Source organism: Corvus moneduloides, unplaced genomic scaffold, assembly GCF_009650955.1.
Source record: "Corvus moneduloides isolate bCorMon1 unplaced genomic scaffold, bCorMon1.pri scaffold_63_arrow_ctg1, whole genome shotgun sequence".
Taxonomy (NCBI): domain Eukaryota; kingdom Metazoa; phylum Chordata; class Aves; order Passeriformes; family Corvidae; genus Corvus; species Corvus moneduloides.
Genome location: NW_022436935.1, coordinates 116,145 through 142,685, shown reverse-complemented (window position 1 = coordinate 142,685; position 26,541 = coordinate 116,145). Strand labels below are relative to the sequence as shown.

Here is a 26,541-nt window from a genome sequence, read left to right as displayed (position 1 = left end):
ACACAGACACACAAACGGGCACTGACACATTGCCAGCCTGCCCAGGTGTGCACAGAGATGAACCCAGACGCACAGACCCCAGCAAACGTGCACAGGCGCACGGGCAGGGGGCTGCACACAAGTGCTCTGCCCTGTGCACAACCATCCCCGTGTAGGCCAGAGGCTCTCAGGGGGTGTTCCCACGAGTGCACAAGCCCAGGGATGTGCAGGCACTCGCACACACTGGGGCACAGCCACGCTGCCACGCACATTATTGCGGGGCAGCACATGGGGCACAGGCCATGGCAAGGGATGTGACTCAGGAGCTGCTGGGCAGCTCCCAGCCAGAGCAGGGACACAGCACTCCAAGCAGGACAGAAGCTCAGGCAGCAGTGCTACAGGAGTCTCATGGATTGTGCAGGCCGAGGAGGAAGGCAAAGAGCTTCTACCCCATGGGAAAAGCACACAGGGGAACCCTTGGGCGACAATTCAAAGAGCAGAGGGCTGGGAGCAGATGAGGCCCTTCCAGTCAGCAGGAATTAGAAAAAATCTGGCAGGGACAAATCACCAGAGTGCCCCAGGCTGGCATCACCTGCCTCCTTGGCATCCCTTCTGCAATTAATTCATAATTTCATAATTTCTGCACACCAACACATCCTTGCCCTCAGGAAAACTGGAATCTCACATACCAGCTCTCAGAAGAAGTGTCCGTGAGGGAATGGGAATGATGTAGGCCAGGAAACGCAAAGTCATGGTAGAGGGAACCAGCAAGTCACGCCATACCATTCCCAGAGATCTTTCCATTCATTGGGATCACACAGGAAATTTATCACTCAGGCAGCACGGACTTGGAGCCCTGAGGCACTGTGGGGCCAGCATAAAAGGCAGCCTAACTGGTGGCTGTCTCATCCACTTCTGTCACCTCCTGCTCCTTGGGAACCAGGTGAGCTGGAAGCCCCTTTCTCCTCCACCCTCTCTAGGACAGGGTTGAGCTTTCCAGCCCTTGTTCCCACTCCTTGTTCTTCTGGGGTGTTCTCCGATGGTGCTCGTGTGGGCAGAGGGGAGAGCGTGTGTTGTGGCCAGAGGCTGAGGCTGGGCTGAGGTGCTTCTTTGCATCCAGGCTGGGCAGCAGCACGGCGGGGGCTGGCTGAGCTCTGAAGGAGCATGCTGGGCTGAGGCCCAGGATCCCCAGTTTGGGCCCGCACAGGCTGGAGCTGCGCAAGCAGCAGGGGCCTTGTGTTGCTGGGGGTGCCTTGCGGGCTGTGTCTCAGGTGTGCGTGTGCTCTGCTTCCTCCCTGCCCTCTGTGCCAGGTGCAGCGCCAGGCTCGAGACATGTCCTGCCCTGAGAAGTGCCAGCAGTGCCGGCCCTGCAACCCTTGCTGCCAGCCCTGCGGCCCCTGCCCGCTGGCCAACAGCTGCAATGAGTGCTGTGTCAGGCAGTGCCAGAGCTCCACCGTCGTCATTGAGCCTCCTGCTGTGCTGGTGACCCTGCCCGGGCCCATCCTCAGCTCCTTCCCACAGAACACCGTGGTGGGATCCTCCACCTCCGCTGCCGTTGGCAGCATCCTCAGCTCTGAAGGAGTGCCCATCAGCTCCGGGGGCTTTGACATCTCCTGCATCACCAGCGGCTATGGTGAAAGATGTTGTCGTCCCTGCTAAAGCTGCTGCCGCCACCAACATCCTCAGGCAAGAACCTCCACGACCTCAGAACATGCTGCTGGACTGAAGACAGAACTTTAAGACTCTGGATTTAGAGCTTCTGCCTATTGTTTCCTCTCCTCTCCTCTCCTCTCCTCTCCTCTCCTCTCCTCTCCTCTCCTCTCCTCTCCTCTCCTCTCCTCTCCTCTCCTCTCCTCTCCTCTCCTCTCCTCTCCTCTCCTCTCCTCTCCTCTCCTCTCCTCTCCTCTCCTCTCCTCTCCTCTCCTCTCCTCTCCTCTCCTCTCCTCTCCTCTCCTCTCCTCTCCTCTCTTTTTTCTCTTCCTTTTCATTTCCTGTCAGCACCGCTCAATGCCAGCCCTAGTGGGACCTGCTGGCCTCCTTCCCTCTGCAGGCCGGCCAGATGGACACCCCCACTGCATCTTAGCGGCTGCTCCCGGTGCCCTCTGTGAGCCTCCTCCTTTTCTTCTTTTGACTCAATAAAGTTGGTTTTGCATTCAAACTTTGGCCTCTGATTTCTCCTTCTTCCTGTTGCAACTCTGCCTGTTTGCCCATTGGAAAAAGTGGAGGAAGCTGAGCGCTGGAATCCCGGCAGTGCAATTTTCTTTGTTCCCTTTCTCTTGGAGCTGACAAAGATGTGCCTCACTGTGAGGCTGCTGAGGCACTGTAGGAAATTGCCCAGAAAAGTTTTGGATGCCTCAGCCCTGGAAGTGTGCAAGGCCAGGTTGGACACCTCTTTGATCAACCCGCTTTAGTGGGTGGCGTCAGTGCCCGTCTGCTGAGGGCAGCGGGAGTGGAAATAAATGATCTTTAAGTTCCCTTCCAGCCCAGACCATTTCTAATGACATACGCTTTCACAGAGGCATCATCAGAGTGACAAATGTGCTCAGTGTTGGGCAGCGCTGAGTCCCCTTTGGACACCCTTGGAACTGACTCAGTCAGACGCGGCGGGAGACGCTGCACTCCTCCCACAGAGCCCATTCCTGCAGCCTTATTTACAAAGTTGGCCTTCCTGAGCACCCACTACACATGAGGAAGCCCTGCTTCCAGGGAAGTGGCCAGCCATCACTTGCTGAGGGAAGTTGGACATAAAATTATTTATTTTTCTGCTTTTCTCATACACGCATAACGCTTTGGGTTTGCTTTAGCAAACTGCCTTGTAACAAGCTCCAAGTTGTTTTCTCTTTTATTTTCTCTTCTCTGTCCACTGCACGCATGGGATTGATAGAGTGGCGTCGTGAGCACCATCCATGCAGCCAAGGCCAACCTTGGGACAGCTGGTCATCCAGCCCAGGGCAAGAGCAGGAAGGAGCTGCAGAAGCGGGCATGGGCTGTTGGCCAAAGGGAGACGTATTAGAGGGGAAGCAAGACCACAAAGCATATCTGAGCCACTTCCCGAATGCTCCAGAACACCAGGCTGCACATGAAAACTCATATGCTCTCACGCAGAGATGAGGGAGAGAGGTGCATGTGTACAAGAAGAACAAGAGTGATGCCCTGAGAACTTTGCCACAACCAAACCCACAGGAATGACACAGGTTCACCTCACGTGCCCGCATGGAATGCCACCAGACCATGATGCGAGCATTCTGCCGACTCTGACGTGTTTATGTCCTGGAAATACTTAGGCCTCTCATCCCGGCCCTAACAGAAGTCTTCACACAGGAACGCACACGGCAGAAGCCAGGAAATGAAGAGGCCGCAGTGTAGGAAACGAGGGCACAGCCCCTGCCATTAGCTGGGATGGTGCACATTTGCCATGAGCTGTCAGAAAATTATTACTTCCACCAAGGTGCTACTGGGCCTGAGGCAGTGCAGGACTGCTATAAAAGGCAGCCCAAGTCTCTGCTCTCGCATCCACTTCTCTCACCTCCTCCTCAGGAATCAGGTGAGTGGGAAGCCTCCAGTCCTTCTCCTCCTTCTCTCCTCCTGCTTCCAGACCAGCTCTTTCCTGGCTGGAGGTCTCAGCTGATCGAGGCTGTCAGAGCCCAGGGCTGGCAGCTGCTTCTGCTGGGAGAAGGCAGGGGGGAGAAGATCTTGTGCAGAGAGAGGCTGGGACTTGGCTGAGGTGGCTCCTGGGCTTTGAGGTGGGCACTGCAGTGTGGGCCAGGAGGTGCCTTGGCTGCAGGGTGCTTGGGGGCACTGCTGCTTCTCAAGCGTCCTAACATTCTGCTTCTCCCTGCCCTCTGTGCCAGGTGCACCTGTGACCCCGAGCCATGTCCTGCAACCCTTGCTGCCAGCCCTGCGGCCCCTGCCCGCTGGCCAACAGCTGCAATGAGTGCTGTGTCAGGCAGTGCCAGAGCTCCACCGTGGCCATCCAGCCCTCCGCAGTGGTGGTGACCCTGCCCGGGCCCATCCTCAGCTCCTTCCCACAGAACACCGTGGTGGGATCCTCTACCTCCGCTGCTGTTGGCAGCATCCTCAGCTCTGGCGGAGTGCCCATCAACTCTGGCGGCTTTGACATCTCCTGCATCACCAGCGGCTATGGCGGCAGATGCTGTCCCCCCTGCTAAATCTGCTGGCAACATCCTCGAGCAAGAACCTCCACGACCTCAGAACTTGGGGCTGGACTGAAGATGGATCTTGGGAACAACGGATTTAACCCCTTGGATTTCTGCTGTTTTCTTCCACTCTCTTCCCCTCCCTCCCTCCCTTTCCTGTCGGCACCACTCAATGCCAGCCTACTGGGACCTGTTGGCCTCCCTCCGTTCCTCTGCAGGCCAGGCAGACGGACACCCCCACTGCACCTCAGTGGTTGCTCCTGGTGTCCTCTCTGAGCCTGTTCTTGCTTAGACTCAATAAAGTTGTTTTGCATCTAAACCTGGGCCTCTGCTTTCTCCTTCCTTGTGTGGCAACTCCTCCAGTGAGCTCAGGGCAAAAGGTGGAAACAGCAGAGGGTGGACACTTCACGGTGGACTTTAATTTGTGCCTTTTCCATTGGAGCTGACAAACACATCCCTGGCTTCTCCAAAATGGTGACCAGCAGGAGAGGATGATGTTAAAAGGTCACCGGTGAGGGAATGGCAATCAGCAATGCCTGGGGATAGTCCACAACGTCCTCTCTTCAAACAGCTCCCTCACAATAAGCCTTCTGCCCACCTTCTGTCCAGACACGCAGGGCTGAGGGGTTTCACTGGCTCAACCAAGCATGAGAACAGAGCCAAAATCCTCCTCACATCGTGCTGGCAGCTGCCACTTTTTCCCCTTCTGGGTGTGCGAGAGGAGCAAATCTTCCACCTTCTTGCCTCCACCTCCCAGACATGGTCAAACTCTTTTCTCCACATGCCTCGTGCTCTTTGACAGCATCCTTCTCCCATAGCTCCTGGCTCAGGACAAAGGCCACGGTGGCCACAGGACTCCCCCATCCCCACAGAGCCACCAGAACCCGGTAACCTCCAAGTTTCTCCATGAGGCAGGAGCAAGGACCCCGGGAAAGAGCGGAGTGTCCCAAGGCTGCCTGGAGGCAGCATCAAAGGGATGGCCTGGCTTTGGGACTGTCCTCGGTGTGCCGTGAGGGCCGTGGCCCTCTCCAGGTCCCTGCCGATAACGCGGGGCTGAGTGTGTGCGAGTGGCTGGCACTGCTGGGCAGGGAAGTCCCGACGAGGCTTGCAATGGCTGGGCTGAGACGTGAGCTCAGGCACAGCTGTGGACACACACACACACACAGACACACAAACGGGCACTGACACATTGCCAGCCTGCCCAGGTGTGCACAGAGATGAACCCAGACGCACAGACCCCAGCAAACGTGCACAGGCGCACGGGCAGGGGGCTGCACACAAGTGCTCTGCCCTGTGCACAACCATCCCCGTGTAGGCCAGAGGCTCTCAGGGGGTGTTCCCACGAGTGCACAAGCCCAGGGATGTGCAGGCACTCGCACACACTGGGGCACAGCCACGCTGCCACGCACATTATTGCGGGGCAGCACATGGGGCACAGGCCATGGCAAGGGATGTGACTCAGGAGCTGCTGGGCAGCTCCCAGCCAGAGCAGGGACACAGCACTCCAAGCAGGACAGAAGCTCAGGCAGCAGTGCTACAGGAGTCTCATGGATTGTGCAGGCCGAGGAGGAAGGCAAAGAGCTTCTACCCCATGGGAAAAGCACACAGGGGAACCCTTGGGCGACAATTCAAAGTAGCAGAGGGCTGGGAGCAGATGAGGCCCTTCCAGTCAGCAGGAATTAGAAAAAATCTGGCAGGGACAAATCACCAGAGGGCCCCAGGCTGGCATCACCTGCCTCCTTGGCATCCCTTCTGCAATTAATTCATAATTTCATAATTTCTGCACACCAACACATCCTTGCCCTCAGGAAAACTGGAATCTCACATACCAGCTCTCAGAAGAAGTGTCCGTGAGGGAATGGGAATGATGTAGGCCAGGAAACGCAAAGTCATGGTAGAGGGAACCAGCAAGTCACGCCATACCATTCCCAGAGATCTTTCCATTCATTGGGATCACACAGGAAATTTATCACTCAGGCAGCACGGACTTGGAGCCCTGAGGCACTGTGGGGCCAGCATAAAAGGCAGCCTAACTGGTGGCTGTCTCATCCACTTCTGTCACCTCCTGCTCCTTGGGAACCAGGTGAGCTGGAAGCCCCTTTCTCCTCCACCCTCTCTAGGACAGGGTTGAGCTTTCCAGCCCTTGTTCCCACTCCTTGTTCTTCTGGGGTGTTCTCCGATGGTGCTCGTGTGGGCAGAGGGGAGAGCGTGTGTTGTGGCCAGAGGCTGAGGCTGGGCCTGAGGTGCTTCTTTGCATCCAGGCTGGGCAGCAGCACGGCGGGGGCTGGCTGAGCTCTGAAGGAGCATGCTGGGCTGAGGCCCAGGATCCCCAGTTTGGGCCCGCACAGGCTGGAGCTGCGCAAGCAGCAGGGGCCTTGTGTTGCTGGGGGTGCCTTGCGGGCTGTGTCTCAGGTGTGCGTGTGCTCTGCTTCCTCCCTGCCCTCTGTGCCAGGTGCAGCGCCAGGCTCGAGACATGTCCTGCCCTGAGAAGTGCCAGCAGTGCCGGCCCTGCAACCCTTGCTGCCAGCCCTGCGGCCCCTGCCCGCTGGCCAACAGCTGCAATGAGTGCTGTGTCAGGCAGTGCCAGAGCTCCACCGTCGTCATTGAGCCGCCTGCTGTGCTGGTGACCCTGCCCGGGCCCATCCTCAGCTCCTTCCCACAGAACACCGTGGTGGGATCCTCCACCTCCGCTGCCGTTGGCAGCATCCTCAGCTCTGAAGGAGTGCCCATCAGCTCCGGGGGCTTTGACATCTCCTGCATCACCAGCGGCTATGGTGAAAGATGTTGTCGTCCCTGCTAAAGCTGCTGCCACCACCAACATCCTCAGGCAAGAACCTCCACGACCTCAGAACATGCTGCTGGACTGAAGACAGAACTTTAAGACTCTGGATTTAGAGCTTCTGCCTATTGTTTCCTCTCCTCTCCTCTCCTCTCCTCTCCTCTCCTCTCCTCTCCTCTCCTCTCCTCTCCTCTCATTTCCTGTCAGCACCACTCAATGCCAGCCCTAGTGGGACCTGCTGGCCTCCTTCCCTCTGCAGGCCGGCCAGATGGACACCCCCACTGCATCTTAGCGGCTGCTCCCGGTGCCCTCTGTGAGCCTCCTCCTTTTCTTCTTTTGACTCAATAAAGTTGGTTTTGCATTCAAACTTTGGCCTCTGATTTCTCCTTCTTCCTGTTGCAACTCTGCCTGTTTGCCCATTGGAAAAAGTGGAGGAAGCTGAGCGCTGGAATCCCGGCAGTGCAATTTTCTTTGTTCCCTTTCTCTTGGAGCTGACAAAGATGTGCCTCACTGTGAGGCTGCTGAGGCACTGTAGGAAATTGCCCAGAAAAGTTTTGGATGCCTCAGCCCTGGAAGTGTGCAAGGCCAGGTTGGACACCTCTTTGATCAACCCGCTTTAGTGGGTGGCGTCAGTGCCCGTCTGCTGAGGGCAGCGGGAGTGGAAATAAATGATCTTTAAGTTCCCTTCCAGCCCAGACCATTTCTAATGACATACGCTTTCACAGAGGCATCATCAGAGTGACAAATGTGCTCAGTGTTGGGCAGCACTGAGTCCCCTTTGGACACCCTTGGAACTGACTCAGTCAGACGCGGCGGGAGACGCTGCACTCCTCCCACAGAGCCCATTCCTGCAGCCTTATTTACAAAGTTGGCCTTCCTGAGCACCCACTACACATGAGGAAGCCCTGCTTCCAGGGAAGTGGCCAGCCATCACTTGCTGAGGGAAGTTGGACATAAAATTATTTATTTTTCTGCTTTTCTCATACACGCATAACGCTTTGTGTTTGCTTTAGCAAACTGCCTTGTAACAAGCTCCAAGTTGTTTTCTCTTTTATTTTCTCTTCTCTGTCCACTGCACGCATGGGATTGATAGAGTGGCGTCGTGAGCACCATCCATGCAGCCAAGGCCAACCTTGGGACAGCTGGTCATCCAGCCCAGGGCAAGAGCAGGAAGGAGCTGCAGAAGCGGGCATGGGCTGTTGGCCAAAGGGAGACGTATTAGAGGGGAAGCAAGACCACAAAGCATATCTGAGCCACTTCCCGAATGCTCCAGAACACCAGGCTGCACATGAAAACTCATGTGCTCTCACGCAGAGATGAGGGAGAGAGGTGCATGTGTACAAGAAGAACAAGAGTGATGCCCTGAGAACTTTGCCACAACCAAACCCACAGGAATGACACAGGTTCACCTCACGTGCCCACATGGAATGCCACCAGACCACTGATGCGAGCATTCTGCCGACTCTGACGTGTTTATGTCCTGGAAATACTTAGGCCTCTTGTCCCGGCCCTAACAGAAGTCTTCACACAGGAACGCACACGGCAGAAGCCGGGAAATGAAGAGGCCGCAGTGCAGGAAACCAGGACACAGCGCCTGCCATTAGCTGGGATGGTGCACATTTGCCATGAGCTGGTCACAAAATTATTACTTCCACCAAGGTGCTACTGGGCCTGAGGCAGTGCAGGACTGCTATAAAAGGCAGCCCAAGTCTCTGCTCTCGCATCCACTTCTCTCACCTCCTCCTCAGGAATCAGGTGAGTGGGAAGCCTCCAGTCCTTCTCCTCCTTCTCTCCTCCTGCTTCCAGACCAGCTCTTTCCTGGCTGGAGGTCTCAGCTGATCGAGGCTGTCAGAGCCCAGGGCTGGCAGCTGCTTCTGCTGGGAGAAGGCAGGGGGGAGAAGATCTTGTGCAGAGAGAGGCTGGGACTTGGCTGAGGTGGCTCCTGGGCTTTGAGGTGGGCACTGCAGTGTGGGCCAGGAGGTGCCTTGGCTGCAGGGTGCTTGGGGGCACTGCTGCTTCTCAAGCGTCCTTAACATTCTGCTTCTCCCTGCCCTCTGTTCCAGGTGCACCTGTGACCCCGAGCCATGTCCTGCAACCCTTGCTGCCAGCCCTGCGGCCCCTGCCCGCTGGCCAACAGCTGCAATGAGTGCTGTGTCAGGCAGTGCCAGAGTTCCACCGTGGCCATCCAGCCCTCCGCAGTGGTGGTGACCCTGCCCGGGCCCATCCTCAGCTCCTTCCCACAGAACACCGTGGTGGGATCCTCCACCTCCGCTGCTGTTGGCAGCATCCTCAGCTCTGGCGGAGTGCCCATCAGCTCCGGGGGCTTTGACATCTCCTGCATCACCAGCGGCTATGGCGGCAGATGCTGTCCCCCCTGCTAAATCTGCTGGCAACATCCTCGAGCAAGAACCTCCACGACCTCAGAACTTGGGGCTGGACTGAAGATGGATCTTGGGAACAACGGATTTAACCCCTTGGATTACTGCTGTTTTCTTCCACTCTCTTCCCCTCCCTCCCTCCCTTTCCTGTCGGCACCACTCAATGCCAGCCTACTGGGACCTGTTGGCCTCCCTCCGTTCCTCTGCAGGCCAGGCAGACGGACACCCCCACTGCACCTCAGTGGTTGCTCCTGGTGTCCTCTCTGAGCCTGTTCTTCCTTAGACTCAATAAAGTTGTTTTGCATCCAAACCTGGGCCTCTGCTTTCTCCTTCCTTGTGTGGCAACTCCTCCAGTGAGCTCAGGGCAAAAGGTGGAAACAGCAGAGGGTGGACACTTCACGGTGGACTTTAATTTCTGCCTTTTCCATTGGAGCTGACAAACACATCCCTGGCTTCTCCAAAATGGTGACCAGCAGGAGAGGATGATGTTAAAAGGTCACCGGTGAGGGAATGGCAATCAGCAATGCCTGGGGATAGTCCACAACGTCCTCTCTTCAAACAGCTCCCTCACAATAAGCCTTCTGCCCACCTTCTGTCCAGACACGCAGGGCTGAGGGGTTTCACTGGCTCAACCAAGCATGAGAACAGAGCCAAAATCCTCCTCACATCGTGCTGGCAGCTGCCACTTTTTCCCCTTCTGGGTGTGCGAGAGGAGCAAATCTTCCACCTTCTTGCCTCCACCTCCCAGACATGGTCAAACTCTTTTCTCCACATGCCTCGTGCTCTTTGACAGCATCCTTCTCCCATAGCTCCTGGCTCAGGACAAAGGCCACGGTGGCCACAGGACTCCCCCATCCCCACAGAGCCACCAGAACCCGGTAACCTCCAAGTTTCTCCATGAGGCAGGAGCAAGGACCCCGGGAAAGAGCGGAGTGTCCCAAGGCTGCCTGGAGGCAGCATCAAAGGGATGGCCTGGCTTTGGGACTGTCCTCGGTGTGCCGTGAGGGCCGTGGCCCTCTCCAGGTCTCTGCCGATAACGCGGGGCTGAGTGTGTGCGAGTGGCTGGCACTGCTGGGCAGGGAAGTCCCGACGAGGCTTGCAATGGCTGGGCTGAGACGTGAGCTCAGGCACAGCTGTGGACACACACACACACAGACACACAAACGGGCACTGACACATTGCCAGCCTGCCCAGGTGTGCACAGAGATGAACCCAGACGCACAGACCCCAGCAAACGTGCACAGGCGCACGGGCAGGGGGCTGCACACAAGTGCTCTGCCCTGTGCACAACCATCCCCGTGTAGGCCAGAGGCTCTCAGGGGGTGTTCCCACGAGTGCACAAGCCCAGGGATGTGCAGGCACTCGCACACACTGGGGCACAGCCACGCTGCCACGCACATTATTGCGGGGCAGCACATGGGGCACAGGCCATGGCAAGGGATGTGACTCAGGAGCTGCTGGGCAGCTCCCAGCCAGAGCAGGGACACAGCACTCCAAGCAGGACAGAAGCTCAGGCAGCAGTGCTACAGGAGTCTCATGGATTGTGCAGGCCGAGGAGGAAGGCAAAGAGCTTCTACCCCATGGGAAAAGCACACAGGGGAACCCTTGGGCGACAATTCAAAGAGCAGAGGGCTGGGAGCAGATGAGGCCCTTCCAGTCAGCAGGAATTAGAAAAAATCTGGCAGGGACAAATCACCAGAGTGCCCCAGGCTGGCATCACCTGCCTCCTTGGCATCCCTTCTGCAATTAATTCATAATTTCATAATTTCTGCACACCAACACATCCTTGCCCTCAGGAAAACTGGAATCTCACATACCAGCTCTCAGAAGAAGTGTCCGTGAGGGAATGGGAATGATGTAGGCCAGGAAACGCAAAGTCATGGTAGAGGGAACCAGCAAGTCACGCCATACCATTCCCAGAGATCTTTCCATTCATTGGGATCACACAGGAAATTTATCACTCAGGCAGCACAGACTTGGAGCCCTGAGGCACTGTGGGGCCAGCATAAAAGGCAGCCTAACTGGTGGCTGTCTCATCCACTTCTGTCACCTCCTGCTCCTTGGGAACCAGGTGAGCTGGAAGCCCCTTTCTCCTCCACCCTCTCTAGGACAGGGTTGAGCTTTCCAGCCCTTGTTCCCACTCCTTGTTCTTCTGGGGTGTTCTCCGATGGTGCTCGTGTGGGCAGAGGGGAGAGCGTGTGTTGTGGCCAGAGGCTGAGGCTGGGCCGAGGTGCTTCTTTGCATCCAGGCTGGGCAGCAGCACGGCGGGGGCTGGCTGAGCTCTGAAGGAGCATGCTGGGCTGAGGCCCAGGATCCCCAGTTTGGGCCCGCACAGGCTGGAGCTGCGCAAGCAGCAGGGGCCTTGTGTTGCTGGGGGTGCCTTGCGGGCTGTGTCTCAGGTGTGCGTGTGCTCTGCTTCCTCCCTGCCCTCTGTGCCAGGTGCAGCGCCAGGCTCGAGACATGTCCTGCCCTGAGAAGTGCCAGCAGTGCCGGCCCTGCAACCCTTGCTGCCAGCCCTGCGGCCCCTGCCCGCTGGCCAACAGCTGCAATGAGTGCTGTGTCAGGCAGTGCCAGAGCTCCACCGTCGTCATTGAGCCTCCTGCTGTGCTGGTGACCCTGCCCGGGCCCATCCTCAGCTCCTTCCCACAGAACACCGTGGTGGGATCCTCCACCTCCGCTGCCGTTGGCAGCATCCTCAGCTCTGAAGGAGTGCCCATCAGCTCCGGGGGCTTTGACATCTCCTGCATCACCAGCGGCTATGGTGAAAGATGTTGTCGTCCCTGCTAAAGCTGCTGCCACCACCAACATCCTCAGGCAAGAACCTCCACGACCTCAGAACATGCTGCTGGACTGAAGACAGAACTTTAAGACTCTGGATTTAGAGCTTCTGCCTATTGTTTCCTCTCCTCTCCTCTCCTCTCCTCTCCTCTCCTCTCCTCTCCTCTCCTCTCCTCTCTCCTCTCCTCTCCTCTCCTCTCCTCTCCTCTCCTCTCCTCTCCTCTCCTCTCCTCTCCTCTCCTCTCCTCTCCTCTCCTCTCCTCTCCTCTCCTCTCCTCTCCTCTCCTCTCCTCTCCTCTCCTCTCCTCTCCTCTCCTCTCCTCTCCTCTCCTCTCCTCTCCTCTCCTCTCCTCTCTTTTTTCTCTTCCTTTTCATTTCCTGTCAGCACCGCTCAATGCCAGCCCTAGTGGGACCTGCTGGCCTCCTTCCCTCTGCAGGCCGGCCAGATGGACACCCCCACTGCATCTTAGCGGCTGCTCCCGGTGCCCTCTGTGAGCCTCCTCCTTTTCTTCTTTTGACTCAATAAAGTTGGTTTTGCATTCAAACTTTGGCCTCTGATTTCTCCTTCTTCCTGTTGCAACTCTGCCTGTTTGCCCATTGGAAAAAGTGGAGGAAGCTGAGCGCTGGAATCCCGGCAGTGCAATTTTCTTTGTTCCCTTTCTCTTGGAGCTGACAAAGATGTGCCTCACTGTGAGGCTGCTGAGGCACTGTAGGAAATTGCCCAGAAAAGTTTTGGATGCCTCAGCCCTGGAAGTGTGCAAGGCCAGGTTGGACACCTCTTTGATCAACCCGCTTTAGTGGGTGGCGTCAGTGCCCGTCTGCTGAGGGCAGCGGGAGTGGAAATAAATGATCTTTAAGTTCCCTTCCAGCCCAGACCATTTCTAATGACATACGCTTTCACAGAGGCATCATCAGAGTGACAAATGTGCTCAGTGTTGGGCAGCGCTGAGTCCCCTTTGGACACCCTTGGAACTGACTCAGTCAGACGCGGCGGGAGACGCTGCACTCCTCCCACAGAGCCCATTCCTGCAGCCTTATTTACAAAGTTGGCCTTCCTGAGCACCCACTACACATGAGGAAGCCCTGCTTCCAGGGAAGTGGCCAGCCATCACTTGCTGAGGGAAGTTGGACATAAAATTATTTATTTTTCTGCTTTTCTCATACACGCATAACGCTTTGGGTTTGCTTTAGCAAACTGCCTTGTAACAAGCTCCAAGTTGTTTTCTCTTTTATTTTCTCTTCTCTGTCCACTGCACGCATGGGATTGATAGAGTGGCGTCGTGAGCACCATCCATGCAGCCAAGGCCAACCTTGGGACAGCTGGTCATCCAGCCCAGGGCAAGAGCAGGAAGGAGCTGCAGAAGCGGGCATGGGCTGTTGGCCAAAGGGAGACGTATTAGAGGGGAAGCAAGACCACAAAGCATATCTGAGCCACTTCCCGAATGCTCCAGAACACCAGGCTGCACATGAAAACTCATGTGCTCTCACGCAGAGATGAGGGAGAGAGGTGCATGTGTACAAGAAGAACAAGAGTGATGCCCTGAGAACTTTGCCACAACCAAACCCACAGGAATGACACAGGTTCACCTCACGTGCCCGCATGGAATGCCACCAGACCATGATGCGAGCATTCTGCCGACTCTGACGTGTTTATGTCCTGGAAATACTTAGGCCTCTCATCCCGGCCCTAACAGAAGTCTTCACACAGGAACGCACACGGCAGAAGCCAGGAAATGAAGAGGCCGCAGTGTAGGAAACGAGGGCACAGCCCCTGCCATTAGCTGGGATGGTGCACATTTGCCATGAGCTGTCACAAAATTATTACTTCCACCAAGGTGCTACTGGGCCTGAGGCAGTGCAGGACTGCTATAAAAGGCAGCCCAAGTCTCTGCTCTCGCATCCACTTCTCTCACCTCCTCCTCAGGGATCAGGTGAGTGGGAAGCCTCCAGTCCTTCTCCTCCTTCTCTCCTCCTGCTTCCAGACCAGCTCTTTCCTGGCTGGAGGTCTCAGCTGATCGAGGCTGTCAGAGCCCAGGGCTGGCAGCTGCTTCTGCTGGGAGAAGGCAGGGGGGAGAAGATCTTGTGCAGAGAGAGGCTGGGACTTGGCTGAGGTGGCTCCTGGGCTTTGAGGTGGGCACTGCAGTGTGGGCCAGGAGGTGCCTTGGCTGCAGGGTGCTTGGGGGCACTGCTGCTTCTCAAGCGTCCTAACATTCTGCTTCTCCCTGCCCTCTGTGCCAGGTGCACCTGTGACCCCGAGCCATGTCCTGCAACCCTTGCTGCCAGCCCTGCGGCCCCTGCCCGCTGGCCAACAGCTGCAATGAGTGCTGTGTCAGGCAGTGCCAGAGCTCCACCGTGGCCATCCAGCCCTCCGCAGTCGTGGTGACCCTGCCCGGGCCCATCCTCAGCTCCTTCCCACAGAACACCGTGGTGGGATCCTCCACCTCCGCTGCTGTTGGCAGCATCCTCAGCTCTGGCGGAGTGCCCATCAGCTCTGGCGGCTTTGACATCTCCTGCATCACCAGCGGCTATGGCGGCAGATGCTGTCCCCCCTGCTAAATCTGCTGGCAACATCCTCGAGCAAGAACCTCCACGACCTCAGAACTTGGGGCTGGACTGAAGATGGATCTTGGGAACAACGGATTTAACCCCTTGGATTTCTGCTGTTTTCTTCCACTCTCTTCCCCTCCCTCCCTCCCTTTCCTGTCAGCACCACTCAATGCCAGCCTACTGGGACCTGTTGGCCTCCCTCCGTTCCTCTGCAGGCCAGGCAGACGGACACCCCCACTGCACCTCAGTGGTTGCTCCTGGTGTCCTCTCTGAGCCTGTTCTTGCTTAGACTCAATAAAGTTGTTTTGCATCCAAACCTGGGCCTCTGCTTTCTCCTTCCTTGTGTGGCAACTCCTCCAGTGAGCTCAGGGCAAAAGGTGGAAACAGCAGAGGGTGGACACTTCACGGTGGACTTTAATTTCTGCCTTTTCCATTGGAGCTGACAAACACATCCCTGGCTTCTCCAAAATGGTGACCAGCAGGAGAGGATGATGTTAAAAGGTCACCGGTGAGGGAATGGCAATCAGCAATGCCTGGGGATAGTCCACAACGTCCTCTCTTCAAACAGCTCCCTCACAATAAGCCTTCTGCCCACCTTCTGTCCAGACACGCAGGGCTGAGGGGTTTCACTGGCTCAACCAAGCATGAGAACAGAGCCAAAATCCTCCTCACATCGTGCTGGCAGCTGCCACTTTTTCCCCTTCTGGGTGTGCGAGAGGAGCAAATCTTCCACCTTCTTGCCTCCACCTCCCAGACATGGTCAAACTCTTTTCTCCACATGCCTCGTGCTCTTTGACAGCATCCTTCTCCCATAGCTCCTGGCTCAGGACAAAGGCCACGGTGGCCACAGGACTCCCCCATCCCCACAGAGCCACCAGAACCCGGTAACCTCCAAGTTTCTCCATGAGGCAGGAGCAAGGACCCCGGGAAAGAGCGGAGTGTCCCAAGGCTGCCTGGAGGCAGCATCAAAGGGATGGCCTGGCTTTGGGACTGTCCTCGGTGTGCCGTGAGGGCCGTGGCCCTCTCCAGGTCTCTGCCGATAACGCGGGGCTGAGTGTGTGCGAGTGGCTGGCACTGCTGGGCAGGGAAGTCCCGACGAGGCTTGCAATGGCTGGGCTGAGACGTGAGCTCAGGCACAGCTGTGGACACACACACACACACAGACACACAAACGGGCACTGACACATTGCCAGCCTGCCCAGGTGTGCACAGAGATGAACCCAGACGCACAGACCCCAGCAAACGTGCACAGGCGCACGGGCAGGGGGCTGCACACAAGTGCTCTGCCCTGTGCACAACCATCCCCGTGTAGGCCAGAGGCTCTCAGGGGGTGTTCCCACGAGTGCACAAGCCCAGGGATGTGCAGGCACTCGCACACACTGGGGCACAGCCACGCTGCCACGCACATTATTGCGGGGCAGCACATGGGGCACAGGCCATGGCAAGGGATGTGACTCAGGAGCTGCTGGGCAGCTCCCAGCCAGAGCAGGGACACAGCACTCCAAGCAGGACAGAAGCTCAGGCAGCAGTGCTACAGGAGTCTCATGGATTGTGCAGGCCGAGGAGGAAGGCAAAGAGCTTCTACCCCATGGGAAAAGCACACAGGGGAACCCTTGGGCGACAATTCAAAGAGCAGAGGGCTGGGAGCAGATGAGGCCCTTCCAGTCAGCAGGAATTAGAAAAAATCTGGCAGGGACAAATCACCAGAGGGCCCCAGGCTGGCATCACCTGCCTCCTTGGCATCCCTTCTGCAATTAATTCATAATTTCATAATTTCTGCACACCAACACATCCTTGCCCTCAGGAAAACTGGAATCTCACATACCAGCTCTCAGAAGAGTGTCCGTGAGGGAATGGGAATGATGTAGGCCAGGAAACGCAAAGTCATGGTAGAGGGAACCAGCAAGTCATGCCATACCATTCCCAGAGATCTTTCCATTCATTGGGATCACACAGGAAATTTATCACTCAGGCAGCACGGACTTGGAGCCCTGAGGCACTGTGGGGCCAGCATAAAAGGCAGCCTAACTGGTGGCTGTCTCATCCACTTCTGTCACCTCCTGCTCCTTGGGAACCAGGTGAGTTGGAAGCCCCTTTCTCCTCCACCCTCTCTAGGACAGGGTTGAGCTTTCCAGCCCTTGTTCCCACTCCTTGTTCTTCTGGGGTGTTCTCCGATGGTGCTCGTGTGGGCAGAGGGGAGAGCGTGTGTTGTGGCCAGAGGCTGAGGCTGGGCTGAGGTGCTTCTTTGCATCCAGGCTGGGCAGCAGCACGGCGGGGGCTGGCTGAGCTCTGAAGGAGCATGCTGGGCTGAGGCCCAGGATCCCCAGTTTGGGCCCGCACAGGCTGGAGCTGCGCAAGCAGCAGGGGCCTTGTGTTGCTGGGGGTGCCTTGCGGGCTGTGTCTCAGGTGTGCGTGTGCTCTGCTTCCTCCCTGCCCTCTGTGCCAGGTGCAGTGCCAGGCTCGAGACATGTCCTGCCCTGAGAAGTGCCAGCAGTGCCGGCCCTGCAACCCTTGCTGCCAGCCCTGCGGCCCCTGCCCGCTGGCCAACAGCTGCAATGAGTGCTGTGTCAGGCAGTGCCAGAGCTCCACCGTCGTCATTGAGCCGCCTGCTGTGCTGGTGACCCTGCCCGGGCCCATCCTCAGCTCCTTCCCACAGAACACCGTGGTGGGATCCTCCACCTCCGCTGCCGTTGGCAGCATCCTCAGCTCTGAAGGAGTGCCCATCAGCTCCGGGGGCTTTGACATCTCCTGCATCACCAGCGGCTATGGTGAAAGATGTTGTCGTCCCTGCTAAAGCTGCTGCTGCCACCAACATCCTCAGGCAAGAACCTCCACGACCTCAGAACATGCTGCTGGACTGAAGACAGAACTTTAAGACTCTGGATTTAGAGCTTCTGCCTATTGTTTCCTCTCCTCTCCTCTCCTCTCCTCTCCTCTCCTCTCCTCTCCTCTCTTTTTTCTCTTCCTTTTCATTTCCTGTCAGCACCACTCAATGCCAGCCCTAGTGGGACCTGCTGGCCTCCTTCCCTCTGCAGGCCGGCCAGATGGACACCCCCACTGCATCTTAGCGGCTGCTCCCGGTGCCCTCTGTGAGCCTCCTCCTTTTCTTCTTTTGACTCAATAAAGTTGGTTTTGCATTCAAACTTTGGCCTCTGATTTCTCCTTCTTCCTGTTGCAACTCTGCCTGTTTGCCCATTGGAAAAAGTGGAGGAAGCTGAGCGCTGGAATCCCGGCAGTGCAATTTTCTTTGTTCCCTTTCTCTTGGAGCTGACAAAGATGTGCCTCACTGTGAGGCTGCTGAGGCACTGTAGGAAATTGCCCAGAAAAGTTTTGGATGCCTCAGCCCTGGAAGTGTGCAAGGCCAGGTTGGACACCTCTTTGATCAACCCGCTTTAGTGGGTGGCGTCAGTGCCCGTCTGCTGAGGGCAGCGGGAGTGGAAATAAATGATCTTTAAGTTCCCTTCCAGCCCAGACCATTTCTAATGACATACGCTTTCACAGAGGCATCATCAGAGTGACAAATGTGCTCAGTGTTGGGCAGCGCTGAGTCCCCTTTGGACACCCTTGGAACTGACTCAGTCAGACGCGGCGGGAGACGCTGCACTCCTCCCACAGAGCCCATTCCTGCAGCCTTATTTACAAAGTTGGCCTTCCTGAGCACCCACTACACATGAGGAAGCCCTGCTTCCAGGGAAGTGGCCAGCCATCACTTGCTGAGGGAAGTTGGACATAAAATTATTTATTTTTCTGCTTTTCTCATACACGCATAACGCTTTGTGTTTGCTTTAGCAAACTGCCTTGTAACAAGCTCCAAGTTGTTTTCTCTTTTATTTTCTCTTCTCTGTCCACTGCACGCATGGGATTGATAGAGTGGCGTCGTGAGCACCATCCATGCAGCCAAGGCCAACCTTGGGACAGCTGGTCATCCAGCCCAGGGCAAGAGCAGGAAGGAGCTGCAGAAGCGGGCATGGGCTGTTGGCCAAAGGGAGACGTATTAGAGGGGAAGCAAGACCACAAAGCATATCTGAGCCACTTCCCGAATGCTCCAGAACACCAGGCTGCACATGAAAACTCATGTGCTCTCACGCAGAGATGAGGGAGAGAGGTGCATGTGTACAAGAAGAACAAGAGTGATGCCCTGAGAACTTTGCCACAACCAAACCCACAGGAATGACACAGGTTCACCTCACGTGCCCGCATGGAATGCCACCAGACCATGATGCGAGCATTCTGCCGACTCTGACGTGTTTATGTCCTGGAAATACTTAGGCCTCTCATCCCGGCCCTAACAGAAGTCTTCACACAGGAACGCACACGGCAGAAGCCAGGAAATGAAGAGGCCGCAGTGCAGGAAACCAGGGACACAGCGCCTGCCATTAGCTGGGATGGTGCACATTTGCCATGAGCTGGTCACAAAATTATTACTTCCACCAAGGTGCTACTGGGCCTGAGGCAGTGCAGGACTGCTATAAAAGGCAGCCCAAGTCTCTGCTCTCGCATCCACTTCTCTCACCTCCTCCTCAGGAATCAGGTGAGTGGGAAGCCTCCAGTCCTTCTCCTCCTTCTCTCCTCCTGCTTCCAGACCAGCTCTTTCCTGGCTGGAGGTCTCAGCTGATCGAGGCTGTCAGAGCCCAGGGCTGGCAGCTGCTTCTGCTGGGAGAAGGCAGGGGGGAGAAGGTCTTGTGCAGAGAGAGGCTGGGACTTGGCTGAGGTGGCTCCTGGGCTTTGAGGTGGGCACTGCAGTGTGGGCCAGGAGGTGCCTTGGCTGCAGGGTGCTTGGGGGCACTGCTGCTTCTCAAGCGTCCTTACATTCTGCTTCTCCCTGCCCTCTGTGCCAGGTGCACCTGTGACCCCGAGCCATGTCCTGCAACCCTTGCTGCCAGCCCTGCGGCCCCTGCCCGCTGGCCAACAGCTGCAATGAGTGCTGTGTCAGGCAGTGCCAGAGCTCCACCGTGGCCATCCAGCCCTCCCCAGTGGTGGTGACCCTGCCCGGGCCCATCCTCAGCTCCTTCCCACAGAACACCGTGGTGGGATCCTCCACCTCCGCTGCCGTTGGCAGCATCCTCAGCTCTGGCGGAGTGCCCATCAGCTCTGGCGGCTTTGACATCTCCTGCATCACCAGCGGCTATGGCGGCAGATGCTGTCCCCCCTGCTAAATCTGCTGGCAACATCCTCGAGCAAGAACCTCCACGACCTCAGAACTTGGGGCTGGACTGAAGATGGATCTTGGGAACAACGGATTTAACCCCTTGGATTACTGCTGTTTTCTTCCACTCTCTTCCCCTCCCTCCCTCCCTTTCCTGTCGGCACCACTCAATGCCAGCCTACTGGGACCTGTTGGCCTCCCTCCGTTCCTCTGCAGGCCAGGCAGACGGACACCCCCACTGCACCTCAGTGGTTGCTCCTGGTGTCCTCTCTGAGCCTGTTCTTCCTTAGACTCAATAAAGTTGTTTTGCATCCAAACCTGGGCCTCTGCTTTCTCCTTCCTTGTGTGGCAACTCCTCCAGTGAGCTCAGGGCAAAAGGTGGAAACAGCAGAGGGTGGACACTTCACGGTGGACTTTAATTTCTGCCTTTTCCATTGGAGCTGACAAACACATCCCTGGCTTCTCCAAAATGGTGACCAGCAGGAGAGGATGATGTTAAAAGGTCACCGGTGAGGGAATGGCAATCAGCAATGCCTGGGGATAGTCCACAACGTCCTCTCTTCAAACAGCTCCCTCACAATAAGCCTTCTGCCCACCTTCTGTCCAGACACGCAGGGCTGAGGGGTTTCACTGGCTCAACCAAGCATGAGAACAGAGCCAAAATCCTCCTCACATCGTGCTGGCAGCTGCCACTTTTTCCCCTTCTGGGTGTGCGAGAGGAGCAAATCTTCCACCTTCTTGCCTCCACCTCCCAGACATGGTCAAACTCTTTTCTCCACATGCCTCGTGCTCTTTGACAGCATCCTTCTCCCATAGCTCCTGGCTCAGGACAAAGGCCACGGTGGCCACAGGACTCCCCCATCCCCACAGAGCCACCAGAACCCGGTAACCTCCAAGTTTCTCCATGAGGCAGGAGCAAGGACCCCGGGAAAGAGCGGAGTGTCCCAAGGCTGCCTGGAGGCAGCATCAAAGGGATGGCCTGGCTTTGGGACTGTCCTCGGTGTGCCGTGAGGGCCGTGGCCCTCTCCAGGTCCCTGCCGATAACGCGGGGCTGAGTGTGTGCGAGTGGCTGGCACTGCTGGGCAGGGAAGTCCCGACGAGGCTTGCAATGGCTGGGCTGAGACGTGAGCTCAGGCACAGCTGTGGACACACACACACACACAGACACACAAACGGGCACTGACACATTGCCAGCCTGCCCAGGTGTGCACAGAGATGAACCCAGACGCACAGACCCCAGCAAACGTGCACAGGCGCACGGGCAGGGGGCTGCACACAAGTGCTCTGCCCTGTGCACAACCATCCCCGTGTAGGCCAGAGGCTCTCAGGGGGTGTTCCTACGAGTGCACAAGCCCAGGGATGTGCAGGCACTCGCACACACTGGGGCACAGCCACGCTGCCACGCACATTATTGCGGGGCAGCACATGGGGCACAGGCCATGGCAAGGGATGTGACTCAGGAGCTGCTGGGCAGCTCCCAGCCAGAGCAGGGACACAGCACTCCAAGCAGGACAGAAGCTCAGGCAGCAGTGCTACAGGAGTCTCATGGATTGCGCAGGCCGAGGAGGAAGGCAAAGAGCTTCTACCCCATGGGAAAAGCACACAGGGGAACCCTTGGGCAACAATTCAAAGAGCAGAGGGCTGGGAGCAGATGAGGCCCTTCCAGTCAGCAGGAATTAGAAAAAATCTGGCAGGGACAAATCACCAGAGGGCCCCAGGCTGGCATCACCTGCCTCCTTGGCATCCCTTCTGCAATTAATTCATAATTTCATAATTTCTGCACACCAACACATCCTTGCCCTCAGGAAAACTGGAATCTCACATACCAGCTCTCAGAAGAAGTGTCCGTGAGGGAATGGGAATGATGTAGGCCAGGAAATGCAAAGTCATGGTAGAGGGAACCAGCAAGTCATGCCATACCATTCCCAGAGATCTTTCCATTCATTGGGATCACACAGGAAATTTATCACTCAGGCAGCACGGACTTGGAGCCCTGAGGCACTGTGGGGCCAGCATAAAAGGCAGCCTAACTGGTGGCTGTCTCATCCACTTCTGTCACCTCCTGCTCCTTGGGAACCAGGTGAGTTGGAAGCCCCTTTCTCCTCCACCCTCTCTAGGACAGGGTTGAGCTTTCCAGCCCTTGTTCCCACTCCTTGTTCTTCTGGGGTGTTCTCCGATGGTGCTCGTGTGGGCAGAGGGGAGAGCGTGTGTTGTGGCCAGAGGCTGAGGCTGGGCCGAGGTGCTTCTTTGCATCCAGGCTGGGCAGCAGCACGGCGGGGGCTGGCTGAGCTCTGAAGGAGCATGCTGGGCTGAGGCCCAGGATCCCCAGTTTGGGCCCGCACAGGCTGGAGCTGCGCAAGCAGCAGGGGCCTTGTGTTGCTGGGGGTGCCTTGCGGGCTGTGTCTCAGGTGTGCGTGTGCTCTGCTTCCTCCCTGCCCTCTGTGCCAGGTGCAGCGCCAGGCTCGAGACATGTCCTGCCCTGAGAAGTGCCAGCAGTGCCGGCCCTGCAACCCTTGCTGCCAGCCCTGCGGCCCCTGCCCGCTGGCCAACAGCTGCAATGAGTGCTGTGTCAGGCAGTGCCAGAGCTCCACCGTCGTCATTGAGCCGCCTGCTGTGCTGGTGACCCTGCCCGGGCCCATCCTCAGCTCCTTCCCACAGAACACCGTGGTGGGATCCTCCACCTCCGCTGCCGTTGGCAGCATCCTCAGCTCTGAAGGAGTGCCCATCAGCTCCGGGGGCTTTGACATCTCCTGCATCACCAGCGGCTATGGTGAAAGATGTTGTCGTCCCTGCTAAAGCTGCTGCCGCCACCAACATCCTCAGGCAAGAACCTCCACGACCTCAGAACATGCTGCTGGACTGAAGACAGAACTTTAAGACTCTGGATTTAGAGCTTCTGCCTATTGTTGTTTCCTCTCCTCTCCTCTCCTCTCCTCTCCTCTCCTCTCCTCTCCTCTCCTCTCCTCTCCTCTCCTCTCCTCTCCTCTCCTCTCCTCTCCTCTCCTCTCCTCTCCTCTCCTCTCCTCTCCTCTCCTCTCCTCTCCTCTCCTCTCCTCTCCTCTCTTTTTTCTCTTCCTTTTCATTTCCTGTCAGCACCGCTCAATGCCAGCCCTAGTGGGACCTGCTGGCCTCCTTCCCTCTGCAGGCCGGCCAGATGGACACCCCCACTGCATCTTAGCGGCTGCTCCCGGTGCCCTCTGTGAGCCTCCTCCTTTTCTTCTTTTGACTCAATAAAGTTGGTTTTGCATTCAAACTTTGGCCTCTGATTTCTCCTTCTTCCTGTTGCAACTCTGCCTGTTTGCCCATTGGAAAAAGTGGAGGAAGCTGAGCGCTGGAATCCCGGCAGTGCAATTTTCTTTGTTCCCTTTCTCTTGGAGCTGACAAAGATGTGCCTCACTGTGAGGCTGCTGAGGCACTGTAGGAAATTGCCCAGAAAAGTTTTGGATGCCTCAGCCCTGGAAGTGTGCAAGGCCAGGTTGGACACCTCTTTGATCAACCCGCTTTAGTGGGTGGCGTCAGTGCCCGTCTGCTGAGGGCAGCGGGAGTGGAAATAAATGATCTTTAAGTTCCCTTCCAGCCCAGACCATTTCTAATGACATACGCTTTCACAGAGGCATCATCAGAGTGACAAATGTGCTCAGTGTTGGGCAGCGCTGAGTCCCCTTTGGACACCCTTGGAACTGACTCAGTCAGACGCGGCGGGAGACGCTGCACTCCTCCCACAGAGCCCATTCCTGCAGCCTTATTTACAAAGTTGGCCTTCCTGAGCACCCACTACACATGAGGAAGCCCTGCTTCCAGGGAAGTGGCCAGCCATCACTTGCTGAGGGAAGTTGGACATAAAATTATTTATTTTTCTGCTTTTCTCATACACGCATAACGCTTTGTGTTTGCTTTAGCAAACTGCCTTGTAACAAGCTCCAAGTTGTTTTCTCTTTTATTTTCTCTTCTCTGTCCACTGCACGCATGGGATTGATAGAGTGGCGTCGTGAGCACCATCCATGCAGCCAAGGCCAACCTTGGGACAGCTGGTCATCCAGCCCAGGGCAAGAGCAGGAAGGAGCTGCAGAAGCGGGCATGGGCTGTTGGCCAAAGGGAGACGTATTAGAGGGGAAGCAAGACCACAAAGCATATCTGAGCCACTTCCCGAATGCTCCAGAACACCAGGCTGCACATGAAAACTCATGTGCTCTCACGCAGAGATGAGGGAGAGAGGTGCATGTGTACAAGAAGAACAAGAGTGATGCCCTGAGAACTTTGCCACAACCAAACCCACAGGAATGACACAGGTTCACCTCACGTGCCCGCATGGAATGCCACCAGACCATGATGCGAGCATTCTGCCGACTCTGACGTGTTTATGTCCTGGAAATACTTAGGCCTCTCATCCCGGCCCTAACAGAAGTCTTCACACAGGAACGCACACGGCAGAAGCCAGGAAATGAAGAGGCCGCAGTGCAGGAAACCAGGACACAGCGCCTGCCATTAGCTGGGATGGTGCACATTTGCCATGAGCTGGTCACAAAATTATTACTTCCACCAAGGTGCTACTGGGCCTGAGGCAGTGCAGGACTGCTATAAAAGGCAGCCCAAGTCTCTGCTCTCGCATCCACTTCTCTCACCTCCTCCTCAGGAATCAGGTGAGTGGGAAGCCTCCAGTCCTTCTCCTCCTTCTCTCCTCCTGCTTCCAGACCAGCTCTTTCCTGGCTGGAGGTCTCAGCTGATCGAGGCTGTCAGAGCCCAGGGCTGGCAGCTGCTTCTGCTGGGAGAAGGCAGGGGGGAGAAGATCTTGTGCAGAGAGAGGCTGGGACTTGGCTGAGGTGGCTCCTGGGCTTTGAGGTGGGCACTGCAGTGTGGGCCAGGAGGTGCCTTGGCTGCAGGGTGCTTGGGGGCACTGCTGCTTCTCAAGCGTCCTTACATTCTGCTTCTCCCTGCCCTCTGTTCCAGGTGCACCTGTGACCCCGAGCCATGTCCTGCAACCCTTGCTGCCAGCCCTGCGGCCCCTGCCCGCTGGCCAACAGCTGCAATGAGTGCTGTGTCAGGCAGTGCCAGAGCTCCACCGTGGCCATCCAGCCCTCCCCAGTGGTGGTGACCCTGCCCGGGCCCATCCTCAGCTCCTTCCCACAGAACACCGTGGTGGGATCCTCCACCTCCGCTGCCGTTGGCAGCATCCTCAGCTCTGGCGGAGTGCCCATCAACTCTGGCGGCTTTGACATCTCCTGCATCACCAGCGGCTATGGCGGCAGATGCTGTCCCCCCTGCTAAATCTGCTGGCAACATCCTCGAGCAAGAACCTCCACGACCTCAGAACTTGGGCTGGACTGAAGATGGATCTTGGGAACAACGGATTTAACCCCTTGGATTACTGCTGTTTTCTTCCACTCTCTTCCCCTCCCTCCCTCCCTTTCCTGTCGGCACCACTCAATGCCAGCCTACTGGGACCTGTTGGCCTCCCTCCGTTCCTCTGCAGGCCAGGCAGATGGACACCCCCACTGCACCTCAGTGGTTGCTCCTGGTGTCCTCTCTGAGCCTGTTCTTGCTTAGACTCAATAAAGTTGTTTTGCATCCAAACCTGGGCCTCTGCTTTCTCCTTCCTTGTGTGGCAACTCCTCCAGTGAGCTCAGGGCAAAAGGTGGAAACAGCAGAGGGTGGACACTTCACGGTGGACTTTAATTTCTGCCTTTTCCATTGGAGCTGACAAACACATCCCTGGCTTCTCCAAAATGGTGACCAGCAGGAGAGGATGATGTTAAAAGGTCACCGGTGAGGGAATGGCAATCAGCAATGCCTGGGGATAGTCCACAACGTCCTCTCTTCAAACAGCTCCCTCACAATAAGCCTTCTGCCCACCTTCTGTCCAGACACGCAGGGCTGAGGGGTTTCACTGGCTCAACCAAGCATGAGAACAGAGCCAAAATCCTCCTCACATCGTGCTGGCAGCTGCCACTTTTTCCCCTTCTGGGTGTGCGAGAGGAGCAAATCTTCCACCTTCTTGCCTCCACCTCCCAGACATGGTCAAACTCTTTTCTCCACATGCCTCGTGCTCTTTGACAGCATCCTTCTCCCATAGCTCCTGGCTCAGGACAAAGGCCACGGTGGCCACAGGACTCCCCCATCCCCACAGAGCCACCAGAACCCGGTAACCTCCAAGTTTCTCCATGAGGCAGGAGCAAGGACCCCGGGAAAGAGCGGAGTGTCCCAAGGCTGCCTGGAGGCAGCATCAAAGGGATGGCCTGGCTTTGGGACTGTCCTCGGTGTGCCGTGAGGGCCGTGGCCCTCTCCAGGTCCCTGCCGATAACGCGGGGCTGAGTGTGTGCGAGTGGCTGGCACTGCTGGGCAGGGAAGTCCCGACGAGGCTTGCAATGGCTGGGCTGAGACGTGAGCTCAGGCACAGCTGTGGACACACACACACACACAGACACACAAACGGGCACTGACACATTGCCAGCCTGCCCAGGTGTGCACAGAGATGAACCCAGACGCACAGACCCCAGCAAACGTGCACAGGCGCACGGGCAGGGGGCTGCACACAAGTGCTCTGCCCTGTGCACAACCATCCCCGTGTAGGCCAGAGGCTCTCAGGGGGTGTTCCCACGAGTGCACAAGCCCAGGGATGTGCAGGCACTCGCACACACTGGGGCACAGCCACGCTGCCACGCACATTATTGCGGGGCAGCACATGGGGCACAGGCCATGGCAAGGGATGTGACTCAGGAGCTGCTGGGCAGCTCCCAGCCAGAGCAGGGACACAGCACTCCAAGCAGGACAGAAGCTCAG

The 26,541-nt window shown here is 56.9% G+C and overlaps 10 protein-coding genes across 14 annotated transcripts; all 10 read left to right on the top strand.

The window, feature by feature from the left end:
- Positions 1 to 816: 816 nt before the first annotated feature.
- Positions 817 to 1,772, top strand: LOC116438972 (feather keratin Cos1-1/Cos1-3/Cos2-1-like). Its single transcript, XM_032098008.1, has 2 exons — positions 817 to 922; positions 1,291 to 1,772. The coding sequence occupies exon 2, from the start codon at positions 1,312 to 1,314 to the stop codon at positions 1,636 to 1,638; it is 327 nt and encodes a 108-aa protein (XP_031953899.1). The 5' UTR covers positions 817 to 922; positions 1,291 to 1,311; the 3' UTR covers positions 1,639 to 1,772.
- Positions 1,773 to 3,413: 1,641 nt separating this feature from the next.
- Positions 3,414 to 4,180, top strand: LOC116438973 (feather keratin Cos1-2-like). 2 transcript variants are annotated; one of them, XM_032098009.1, is made up of 2 exons: positions 3,414 to 3,523; positions 3,831 to 4,180. In XM_032098009.1, the coding sequence occupies exon 2, from the start codon at positions 3,852 to 3,854 to the stop codon at positions 4,146 to 4,148; it is 297 nt and encodes a 98-aa protein (XP_031953900.1). In that variant the 5' UTR covers positions 3,414 to 3,523; positions 3,831 to 3,851; the 3' UTR covers positions 4,149 to 4,180. The 2 variants fall into 2 exon arrangements, with proteins under 2 accessions (XP_031953900.1, XP_031953901.1); XM_032098010.1 differs by lacking the exon at positions 3,414 to 3,523 and adding an exon at positions 3,573 to 3,722.
- A 1,934-nt stretch (positions 4,181 to 6,114) lies between these two features.
- Positions 6,115 to 7,070, top strand: LOC116439005 (feather keratin Cos1-1/Cos1-3/Cos2-1-like). Its single transcript, XM_032098055.1, has 2 exons — positions 6,115 to 6,219; positions 6,589 to 7,070. Exon 2 carries the CDS (start codon positions 6,610 to 6,612, stop codon positions 6,934 to 6,936), a length of 327 nt encoding a protein of 108 aa, XP_031953946.1. The 5' UTR covers positions 6,115 to 6,219; positions 6,589 to 6,609; the 3' UTR covers positions 6,937 to 7,070.
- Positions 7,071 to 8,560: 1,490 nt separating this feature from the next.
- On the top strand, positions 8,561 to 9,603 carry LOC116439006 (feather keratin Cos1-2-like). Of its 2 annotated transcripts, none has more exons than XM_032098056.1 (2): positions 8,561 to 8,670; positions 8,979 to 9,603. In XM_032098056.1, exon 2 carries the CDS (start codon positions 9,000 to 9,002, stop codon positions 9,294 to 9,296), a length of 297 nt encoding a protein of 98 aa, XP_031953947.1. In that variant the 5' UTR covers positions 8,561 to 8,670; positions 8,979 to 8,999; the 3' UTR covers positions 9,297 to 9,603. The 2 variants fall into 2 exon arrangements, with proteins under 2 accessions (XP_031953947.1, XP_031953948.1); XM_032098057.1 differs by lacking the exon at positions 8,561 to 8,670 and adding an exon at positions 8,694 to 8,869.
- Positions 9,604 to 11,274: 1,671 nt separating this feature from the next.
- Positions 11,275 to 12,214, top strand: LOC116438969 (feather keratin Cos1-1/Cos1-3/Cos2-1-like). The gene is made up of 2 exons (XM_032098007.1): positions 11,275 to 11,364; positions 11,733 to 12,214. Exon 2 carries the CDS (start codon positions 11,754 to 11,756, stop codon positions 12,078 to 12,080), a length of 327 nt encoding a protein of 108 aa, XP_031953898.1. The 5' UTR covers positions 11,275 to 11,364; positions 11,733 to 11,753; the 3' UTR covers positions 12,081 to 12,214.
- Positions 12,215 to 14,070: 1,856 nt separating this feature from the next.
- Positions 14,071 to 14,659, top strand: LOC116439009 (feather keratin Cos1-2-like). Its single transcript, XM_032098059.1, has 2 exons — positions 14,071 to 14,201; positions 14,310 to 14,659. Exon 2 carries the CDS (start codon positions 14,331 to 14,333, stop codon positions 14,625 to 14,627), a length of 297 nt encoding a protein of 98 aa, XP_031953950.1. The 5' UTR covers positions 14,071 to 14,201; positions 14,310 to 14,330; the 3' UTR covers positions 14,628 to 14,659.
- A 2,388-nt stretch (positions 14,660 to 17,047) lies between these two features.
- Positions 17,048 to 17,546, top strand: LOC116438989 (feather keratin Cos1-1/Cos1-3/Cos2-1-like). Its single transcript, XM_032098031.1, has one exon. The coding sequence runs from the start codon at positions 17,086 to 17,088 to the stop codon at positions 17,410 to 17,412; it is 327 nt and encodes a 108-aa protein (XP_031953922.1). The 5' UTR covers positions 17,048 to 17,085; the 3' UTR covers positions 17,413 to 17,546.
- Positions 17,547 to 19,039: 1,493 nt separating this feature from the next.
- On the top strand, positions 19,040 to 20,081 carry LOC116438993 (feather keratin Cos1-2-like). 2 transcript variants are annotated; one of them, XM_032098036.1, is made up of 2 exons: positions 19,040 to 19,149; positions 19,457 to 20,081. In XM_032098036.1, the coding sequence occupies exon 2, from the start codon at positions 19,478 to 19,480 to the stop codon at positions 19,772 to 19,774; it is 297 nt and encodes a 98-aa protein (XP_031953927.1). In that variant the 5' UTR covers positions 19,040 to 19,149; positions 19,457 to 19,477; the 3' UTR covers positions 19,775 to 20,081. The 2 variants fall into 2 exon arrangements, with proteins under 2 accessions (XP_031953927.1, XP_031953928.1); XM_032098037.1 differs by lacking the exon at positions 19,040 to 19,149 and adding an exon at positions 19,325 to 19,348.
- Positions 20,082 to 21,650: 1,569 nt separating this feature from the next.
- Positions 21,651 to 22,630, top strand: LOC116438987 (feather keratin Cos1-1/Cos1-3/Cos2-1-like). The gene is made up of 2 exons (XM_032098029.1): positions 21,651 to 21,844; positions 22,213 to 22,630. Exons 1-2 carry the CDS (start codon positions 21,653 to 21,655, stop codon positions 22,558 to 22,560), a joined length of 540 nt encoding a protein of 179 aa, XP_031953920.1. The 5' UTR covers positions 21,651 to 21,652; the 3' UTR covers positions 22,561 to 22,630.
- Positions 22,631 to 24,295: 1,665 nt separating this feature from the next.
- On the top strand, positions 24,296 to 25,061 carry LOC116438994 (feather keratin Cos1-2-like). Of its 2 annotated transcripts, none has more exons than XM_032098039.1 (2): positions 24,296 to 24,404; positions 24,712 to 25,061. In XM_032098039.1, exon 2 carries the CDS (start codon positions 24,733 to 24,735, stop codon positions 25,027 to 25,029), a length of 297 nt encoding a protein of 98 aa, XP_031953930.1. In that variant the 5' UTR covers positions 24,296 to 24,404; positions 24,712 to 24,732; the 3' UTR covers positions 25,030 to 25,061. The 2 variants fall into 2 exon arrangements, with proteins under 2 accessions (XP_031953930.1, XP_031953931.1); XM_032098040.1 differs by lacking the exon at positions 24,296 to 24,404 and adding an exon at positions 24,474 to 24,603.
- The last annotated feature ends 1,480 nt before the right edge of the window (positions 25,062 to 26,541 follow it).